The sequence below is a fragment of the Adiantum capillus-veneris genome, chromosome 16, assembly GCF_014529385.1.
Source record: "Adiantum capillus-veneris isolate H3 chromosome 16, ASM1452938v2, whole genome shotgun sequence".
In the NCBI taxonomy this organism is placed as follows: domain Eukaryota; kingdom Viridiplantae; phylum Streptophyta; class Polypodiopsida; order Polypodiales; family Pteridaceae; genus Adiantum; species Adiantum capillus-veneris.
The window spans coordinates 19,357,743-19,367,413 of NC_140946.1; the positions used below are offsets into that span (position 1 = coordinate 19,357,743).

General features: G+C 45.9%; 2 protein-coding genes and 2 pseudogenes across 2 annotated transcripts; 3 read left to right on the forward strand and 1 right to left on the reverse strand.

Moving 5' to 3' along the window:
• Positions 1 to 454: 454 nt before the first annotated feature.
• On the reverse strand, positions 455 to 697 carry LOC147438662 (uncharacterized). The gene has a single exon (XM_086484171.1). The coding sequence runs from the start codon at positions 695 to 697 to the stop codon at positions 455 to 457; it is 243 nt and encodes an 80-aa protein (XP_086340297.1).
• A 1,136-nt stretch (positions 698 to 1,833) lies between these two features.
• Positions 1,834 to 4,182, forward strand: LOC147438663 (uncharacterized; annotated as a pseudogene).
• A 260-nt stretch (positions 4,183 to 4,442) lies between these two features.
• LOC147438664 (uncharacterized) lies at positions 4,443 to 5,522 on the forward strand (annotated as a pseudogene).
• A 111-nt stretch (positions 5,523 to 5,633) lies between these two features.
• On the forward strand, positions 5,634 to 9,137 carry LOC147438665 (uncharacterized). Its single transcript, XM_086483917.1, has one exon. It carries the CDS (start codon positions 5,634 to 5,636, stop codon positions 9,135 to 9,137), a length of 3,504 nt encoding a protein of 1,167 aa, XP_086340043.1.
• Positions 9,138 to 9,671: the final 534 nt, after the last annotated feature.

Consider the following 9,671-nt stretch of genomic DNA (forward strand, 5'->3'; position numbering starts at 1 on the left):
CTTGCTGGTCCTGCTTTCTTTCGGCTTGGTGCACCTAATGAGGCAACTGAGCATGACATGATGAGCCTAATTCTCGGCCTTAGCTGCACTACGAGTTTCAAGTCCTCAATAGACCAAAATATATTACTTGCCTGTACTTGTTATTAATAAAAGTAGTTATGCTACCCTTGTTCCCTAAGCCCTGGAGTATACTGTCGATCTCAGTCTTGGCCGGCTCTTGGTTATATGGAATCTTGCAATGAGCGAGAGAGAGAGAGAGAGAGAGAGAGAGAGAGAGAGAGAGAGAGAGAGAGAGAGAGAGAGAGAGAGAGAGAGAGAGAGAGAGAGAGAGAGAGAGAGAGAGAGAGAGAGAGAGAGAGAGAGAGAGAGCTGGACTAATAATCATCTGGCACAGCATCTGTTGCTGCTCTTTGTCATGCCCACTGAAACTGTTTCGAGATTATGTGAAGTTCCTTCAGTCCTTTACCACGGCAGCAGGGGACAGCAGAATTTCCAGCGCTTCAGCAATGGCCGAGTGGCGGCTGGCAACGACAGCTGGCAGGACACGTTGCATTATTGTTCCCGCCATTTCAACAGTGATGCCCAGCTCATCCACCACTGCAATTACACATTCAATCTCGGAATCAACCTTGGATTTGGGAGCCTGAACCTTGACTTTGACGATGAACTCTAACCCTGTGGCGTTTATAACCATCATTCTGTGCAAGGTCGGTGCAATTACACTATAGGGGACGTAGCATGAGGAGTGAACTTGTCACATGTACATCGACTTTTCCCCCCACTACTCAGCCGCGTCAACTCCTCGACTAAAGGATCAGTCATCGTTTCCATGCGCAGAACTTTTGCATGAGGCACCCACGGATGTTGCAGTTCCAAAACTAGAACCCTGCTTCTTGCTAGCGATTGCTTTGCTTTCTCCTCCCTGCTTGATCTGAAGCTACTGCAAATTGAGAACATATCATCTGTTCTGTAAGTATTGCATGGCTCAACAAATGCCACCGATGCATCCTGTTCCAGGACAGCATGCTCCGACATTGTCATTGTGTATCACAGTGAGTAAGAGAGAGAGAGAGAGAGAGAGAGAGAGAGAGAGAGAGAGAGAGAGAGAGAGAGAGAGAGAGAGAGAGAGAGAGAGAGAGAGAGAGAGAGAGAGAGAGAGAGAGAGAGAGAGAGAGAGAGAGAGAGAGAGAGTCTTACGTCTAAAACACTGCTAGATCTTGTTTTTTAGGGTCCATTCAAATAGATAATCAGAATCAATGTCCAAAATAAGGTGTTTAGAACTATACTGCCCAAATTTTGACCTTGGAAATCAAAGGTTGAATTAAATTGAAACCGGGAAATCTACGCTTTAAACTGGGATATGTGAGCATTGATTAACTTGAGTAATGGGGCTCAGTCGGTAAAGGATGGCCTTCATACTTTTCGTATTTCTGTTGGGATGGGATGGGTGCAAGCAATGTAGACTCCTTGTCAGCATGGAGACCATTGCAAGGCTGTAGTCATTCACACACCTAACTCCTTGTTGCCATACCATACATGTCATGTGTAGCGTATCACAAGAAGCACGAGAATTCTCACAGCGTGACTTGCCTCAACATCATGAGCTTCTGTGAGGGGGGCACCGTATACCTGGCTAGGTACGATTCGGGGCAAGGGGCTTAGCAGTAGCATCAGGCGCACGCAACGGCTGTCTCGTATCCCACAGCCCCACTCTTCTTATGCTCTGGTTATACCTTTTCCAAGCTGTCTCTACATGCAACAGCTCACACGCCTCAGCAAGGCCAGGCTCGGGCATCAGTCCTTCATTAGCTTTTGACTTATGCATCTCTACACATGCTAGCATCTCTCGCTTGCCTGAGGGGAGTGAATCAAGAGGCTCCACCTGACGCTCTTTATGTTCATGTTCGCTTGAGTAACTTGCAATGTTGCTTCCTGGCTCGAAGGCCTCTATATACGTTGCCTCTCGAGCAGAGGCTCATGATGTTATACATTGTATGAAAAACATTGAGAGACTCTGTTTTCCTAGATGAGAAAATTTCTAAATCTTCTTGTGTATGCAACCTGGCGAGGGATTTGAAACGTGACATTTTCCAAGATTAAATAGCTTGTTTGCTTGCTCACCCAAAAAGAAATCATATTCCGTGCAAGTTTGTTCGCATCCTTTCAATAAGTTCGTTTCCGCGCCTAGTTCTTCCTTTGTTTTTGCGAGTGTGCTGCTTGTAGGATCTTTTTTACTCTCTCTTTGCTTTCCTCAACTAGTCAATGCTATGGTTAATTGGATTCTTGCTTTTCTTTTCCTCTTGCAGAACTACGTAGGTTCGTTGAGTCTCCTCCATGTCCTGCAGGCAAACGTTCATCGCAGCGGGTGGTGTCAAGCTCTGCCGGGTCACCGCCAGATCCGGCCTTCGAGGAAATCGCAACTGGGAAGAGGTGTAGGCGTGCGTTGCTTCAAGAAAGCCCTTCTACCAATCCCGTTGGCAGTGCAGGTATCGCCGATGCGCACAATCATTCTTTGTGGAACATCCTTAACGTGTCTATGGTGTTCTTCGCTACAGTGCATTCTTGAGTGTCAAGTTGCGTTAAGATGGTGCTCTGCTTTTTTTTGCAGGCAAAGGATACTCTCCACTAGAAGAGGAGTGCGCACAAGCACCGTCTTCTTCTCAACAACAACTTCCTTGCCCATCTCGTGAATTAGGAAAAGCTGCAGCCTCATTTTCTGAAGTTGGCCAATCTTCAGCTGCTCAGAATGTCTTGGACAGTGGCAAACTACTGGAAAAAGGGAAAAGCTTGTTAGTCGAGGAAACCTTGCCGCTATTCATGATCAGTGATATAGATGAGGATAGTAAACCTTTTTCCATAGAGGGGAAAATCTTGAATTGGATGGCACATACCGTTCCATCTCGTCTGGGCAAAAGAAAAATGCACGTTACTTCAAGTTTGACATCGTCGATGCCGAGTGCATCGACACGATCACGGTCGCCATTGTGGATCCCTTCGTTGAGACCTACACCAGGGAGCTCAAGATCGGCTTGTTCGTCAGGCTTGGCTGTCCTCTTGTGAGGGCTAAAAACCATAACGATGCTGGGTCAGCTTTTTTCTCCTTGCATGTCGATGCGTCGACAACCATTAGACCTTGTGACCCATTGCCTGTTACTTTAGCTTTCTATCCTAAGACCAAGATAAGCACATTTCTTGCTGACGCTGCAATTTCCGAGACTACTAGCCCACGTACGCCCTTAGCGACACTGGCGTTTGTTGTCTTGCAAAGTCGTAATTTCCATCAAAGAATTGGTACTACATTTGGGGATTTGGTTGTTGCTGATGGCCCGACCCCAGACGACAAAGCAGTTGTACGTATCAGAAGCATTGGCTCCAGCGTTTCTTTCTTTTGATATTGAAAAACCTTTTGTCATATGTAGGTCAGCTTTGTCAACTCTCGAAAGCAAGACTACAATCGGGGCATGGCCCAGATGGCTAGGGAGGACATTGTTATGTTTGTGGCTAGGAATATTGGCCTCTTTGTTGGCAAGGTGCGCACATTTTCTGTTCTGGATGTCACAACTTTGGCCCTCGTGCGAGGATCACGTTTGAAGGAAGAATTGACCATAGCATTTCATAGACAGTGTGAGACTCTCGGCTACAATAGAGAGGTGACTTTGCATGGTTTGCACTCAACCGAATGAAGACATCTTTAGTGGTCTTTACACGTTTGTTTTTTTGTAGGTTGTGGGGACTTTGCGCTTTGTGAACTTCAATAGAGCTCTCTTTCATTCCCAGTGCTCAGTTTGTGACTCGCCAAAGGTGAAGAAGGTTGAAGGCCGACTGTGTTGTTCTCTTTGCGATAAAGATCACGTCATCAACACGACGCTCAGACTGGAGGTACATATTCGAAGCAGCATTGACAGACGTGTTGTGGTGGTTCAAGTGTCAGGATCTATGGTGGATCGTCTACTGGGCTTGCCAAGGAGCTTCAAGGAGGTGTACATGGAGAGCATTCCAGAGGCGAGGGATATTTTATCGACATCTGTTGTCGAGGGTGTGTTCAAAATTGGCACAAATGGGTCTATGATATCTTTCACTCCTCTGAGGAAACCTAGATGCTTTGAGAGCATGTATTTGAATAGCTTTTGGCCTTTCACCACGAATAACTATCCTTCCTTACCTAGATCCCTCTACAATTGATGAACTAAATTTTGCTTGTCCATTGTATATCCCGTTTCAGAAGAAAGTCTGTGGTGTCTCTCCATAACTCGCTCTCTACTCTTCCTTCCTCTCCATCTTTTCAACCTTCCAAAGCACATACTTTCTCTCTCTCTCTCTCTCTCTCTCTCTCTCTCTCTCTCTCTCTCTCTCTCTCTCTCTCTCTCTCTCTCTCTCTAACACACGTACACAAACAAACACACAAGCTGACTTAATGTTTACAATCTTTGCTTGTCTTTCCAATGACTCTCTTGGCCGAACATGATGTCGATACTGTTTTCGCGGCACAGTTTCCGAACAATTTAGACATCTTCCTCGTGCTACACCATCTCCAAAACTCAACAGGTGCACCGCATGACCTTAGATCAAATTTGCTCAACGACTTGTTTGAGAGCTTCTTGCATGATAGACATGCTGTCCCGGGTGCATGCCTCTTCTTTCGTAATGATGGGGCCACTAGCGCAATGACAGTCACAAAATTCTCGTCTTTGTATTCAACATCCACCAACTCACTTGCCCTTAGCCTCGACATATTAACGGCCTTCGCTCGCTCTGTGACTTGTAGGTTAAAAGTGTATTTGAAAATAAATGGAAGCGTGAGAACAATCATCTTGGGGATGCCATCGAAACCATTTCTTGCAAAGGGCATTCTGCTCTCCGAAACAAGCAACGGCATTGCATACCTTCCCACCTTCACAACGTACTCAAACCGTGTACGTGTTCGATGAGAAGAAGATGAGGTGGCCACTTTGCATCAACTATCCTTGTTGTATGAGGCTTTGCCAGATATTGAGGTCGTCTGCATGTTCCAAGCCAAACACCCACACACGTTGCACACAACCCAGGCCGTGAAATGCAAGCTTTCACGCCTGAAGAACGAGAAGGGCCTGGTCACCGGTGCTCAGATACGACGCACCCATGCGAGGTTGAGCAAGGCGATTAAGAGATACAACAAAATCATGAAGGAAAAGCCCATTACACCCTGCAAAAAATGTGGACGCTTGCTGTTTCGCCGCCAGCTAACACGTCAGATTCTACCTTCAGTTGCGGAATCCACTTCAAGGAAGCGAAGACGCTATGCGGATGTGTACATCTGCAACCAGTGCAAGAAACACTTGATAAGAGATAGCAATCGCCTGTGGAGCTTGCAAGAGACAGGATTCAATCCAACGCTTTCCTTTGTGTTAGATCTAAACCCCGTAGAGGCACGCTTGGTCTCCATTCGTATTCCCTTCGCCAAGATACGTGAACTGACGTATGATGGTCAGTATGGGCTTAGAGGTAGTGTTGTCAATGTGCTTGCCAACTTGGAGAAGAGCTAGGTTGTGCTGCCTCTCTTCATTGAGGATGAGGCTTCTGTCCTTGTGGGCATCAAACGGAAACTCGAGTACGATAGATGTTACCTAAGCGGTGTTGTGTGACCCTTGCTCACAATGCGTGCAACCACTACGTTGCTCTCCACACCACTTTACACACGAGAAGGTGTCACCATCAACGACAAGTGGCTTGCACATCTTTCCAGTCTAAGTATGGCTCCTGCAAATAACCTTAACGACAATACGCACGATGTTGAGCTTGAGGATGATCAGACTGATGTCATACTTCATGGGGTCACAAATGCGGCAGAGGTTGTCGACTACAGTGGCAAGATTCTTCATGTTGCGCCTTGCGAGGGCAATTCACCGTTGAGCATCTTCATGGACGAGTATTGCAAGGAGTTGAGCTTCCTGAATCTTTTCTTCGGGTCCCCTAGAAGATATAGGGAGGCTGCGACCAAAGATTATCAAACGATCGCAAAGTGGGAGCTCCTAAACGTCGATAGAAGATTCGCCCTGGACATCGAGAATTTATTTTTCAAGTCTATCAAAATCATGTCACAACAAGTTGCTTCCTCTGTTTGGGTGCAAATGCGCAAGGGAAAGCTAGGAGGTGCAGTGCTAACCGCAAGGCAGGTTGTAGAAGACACAAACATAGAGAGGCTTCTCAACTCAAGATCAGGCTTTAGAGACTTTGAGGCGCTGCGCACGTCCCTCGACTACAAGGAAAAGATGAAAAAAAAATTCTTCGCAATGATCCGACAACTTGGACCGCCTACATTTTTTGTCACGTTCTCCTCCGCAGAACGAAGATGGAAAGAGCTTCTTGCTGCACTGGAGAAGTTAGTCCCGCTGAGCCAAGAGCCTGACGAGAGTCTGAGCTCATATCAACGTCGCCTCGTTCGTGCCGATCCCATTACAACTGCTCGTTTCTACATCAACAGGTTCAACGCAATGAAACGGTTGTTGTGCACTGATTCCTCCATATGTGGCAAAATACGGGACTTCTTTTTCACCACGGAGTTCCAAAGTCGCGGTAGCCAACATGATCATGGTTTATTGTGGCTAGAAAATGCTCCATCACTCACAACACACTCAGATCAAGATATTGTATTATTTCTAGATACCCACATTAGCACAGATAGATCCATCTTGCCCAATGACCTTTCTAAAGCTTACAAGCACAAGCATCATAAGACTTGCCAAAAGAAGAGCAAAAGTTGTCGTTTTGGATTTCCACGTTTTCCCATGCCATTCACAACTATTATCCGACAAGGAATACTTGAGGAAAACATAGCTAGAAAAGGCAAGCTTTACTTGCAACAAATCGAAAAACAACTCAGCCAAATTGATTTACAAAATGCCCCTACGTTTGAAGAATGGCTGGAACAAGTACAACTCTCCATGGAACAGTACTTGCTTGCATTGCAAGCAACTATCTCAACACCCACTATTTTCCTCAAGCGCAAACCAAGCGATATATTCACAAACAACTTCAACAAATCAATAGCTTCACTTTCGAATGAAAATACAGATATACAGTTCGTGCTAAATGCGCATGGAGCTGTGAGCTATTGCACCTCATACATGACAAAAATGGACAATACATTAATAGGAGCAATCAAGTCACAAGTTGATCACTGTGTCGCAAACAATGCAACAATGTTGGAGAGACTACGAAAAGTTGGTAGCACAATCCTTAAGACACAACAAATTAGTTCACAGCAAGCTGCTTACATATGTCTCTCTCTTCCATTGCATAGCTCCTCTAGAGAATTCATATACATAAATACTAACCCACCTGAAGAGCGTGCTCTTGTTCTCAAAAAGAAGAACGCCCTACAAAAAATACACCCCGACACAACAGAAATCTTCTCTGCCTCCATCATTGACAAATATGCCTCCAGACCACACTCGTTCTTTGCCATGTGCTTGGCCCAGTTCGCTTCCACAACCAAAAATCCCTCTAGGCCTGACAAGTTGCTGCAAAGGGCACGCATCGTACGATACGTCAGATACAATAAAGCCAAAGACCCTGACAACCACTATAGAGAACAATGCCTTCTCTTCTTGCCGTGGTCAAGGCATGAGAATGAGCACCTACCCGAAGGTTCATCTTGGATCGATGTCTACACTTCGAACATTGAGACAATAAAAAACAATGAATCACAGCTCGTTGTCGAACCAGCTCCACTTGATAGACTCGCAACAGCTATCCCAACCTCACGCAACACGAGAAGTGTAAGTTCCTTGAACAATTCCAAAAATGCCAACGTGATGATCAACACCCCATCAAACCAACCGACGAAGAAACCATTTGCTTTGCATTTTTCCAAACATATTGGCATGACCAATGAGGATTTCCACACATCAATAAAGAAACTAAACCCACAACAACGACTCATCCGTGATGATGTCATGCTTAAAAAACGCATAGCGCCATCTGAAAAGATACATCTCTTCCTCATAGGTGGAGCAGGCACTGGGAAAACATTCACGCTGCTCTTGCCAGTCGAAGCCCTCATTCGTTTCTACACGCATAAGTCGGGCCACAATCCTGACTTTCTTAAGGCACTCCTGATGGCATATACAAGCAAGGCAGCATTCAACATTGGTGGTACAACTATACACTCAGCTTTACATTTGCCTTTGATAACTACGACACACACAAGCCTCAGAGCAAAAAAGCTAGATGCATTGTCCTTACTTTATCAAGATTTGGAGCTTGTAGTGTTTGATGAAGTCTCCTTGATAGGATCAAGTGTCTTCTCATTGGCCGACTCAGGTCTTCGTTCCATCAAGAGAAAACACGACCAACCTTTTAGTGGCCTAGATGTCATACTTTGTGGTGACCTCTGCCAAGCTAGCCCAGTCAAAGACTCTTGGATATTCACAACCAAGCAGCCTCTTCTCGAGGCGGTTGCACCTTCGTACTGGCATGAATTCCTTAAGTACTACGAATTAACGATGACAATGAGACAAACCGATGGACAGTTTATAGAGGTGCTCAACCAAATGAGAACTGGCTCACACACCAGCAACGACCTTGCATACATTAACAACTCCTTCCATAGAGAGCTGCCTGCTGACACAACCATATCACACCTATTCTACTCTAACAAGGCAAAGGATGAACACAATGAAAAGGTCTTCGCACAATTGCCCGGTGAGCCACACATATTCAAAGCAATTGACAAGCGTGCCGCCTCTTGCAGCAAAACAATAGCAACTCCATTGGATGCTAGAGAAACTGCGGGTCTCCAAGCAACATTGTGTCTGAAGCCGGGCCTAGTGGTCGAGCTATGCGCTGGAAATCTGGACATTCCTGATGGCCTCGTCAACGATGCAGAAGGCGTCTACAAGCTCTACACTACATTCTCCGACACGACATGCCTCTGGATTCATTTCACCAACCTTAGCATAGGGCAAAAACAAAGGTACGACCACCTCATCTTCGCAACCCACTCACATTGCCTAGTTGGACGTCAATTCTCCGCATCACACGCGAATTCCAAATTGGCAAGAACTACTTCAACACCCTCACACACAAGCAATTCCCAGTTCAGCCTGTTGCGGCCCGCACGATTCACCGATCGCAAGGGCTTACACTCAACACACTAGCTTTCAACCCCAAAGGGATTAGGTCTCACGGCCTCGCATACACTGCTCTCACACGGGATTCGTGACACTGCAAATCTATATTTGATGGAGAGCTTGCTGCCCTGCAACATTCACACCGACGCGTCAGTCCTCAAAGAGCTCCACATGTTGAGAATAGAAGCAACTTATTTCCCCGTCCAAAAGAAACTACATCTCCACCAAGATACACATTACATTGTCCACTCACTAAACGTCGTCTCCCTTGCAAAGCATGCAAACGATATCATCCACGACAAAAGCCTAATGGCCTCCGATGTCCTCTGCCTACAAGAGACTCGACAAGATGCGACAACCATTCCAGGCTTCCGTAGCATATCCTCAACACAACTACACGGCATCTCCATTCTGCATAAAGACAACCTAATACCTACACAAATACACATCTGCATCAATCAAACACTTGAAACGATCCATGCAACTTTCCACTGCGCCAACAAGTGCCTAGCGACAATCATTTCACTCTACAGGGCACCGACATCATCGTTCCCACGGTTC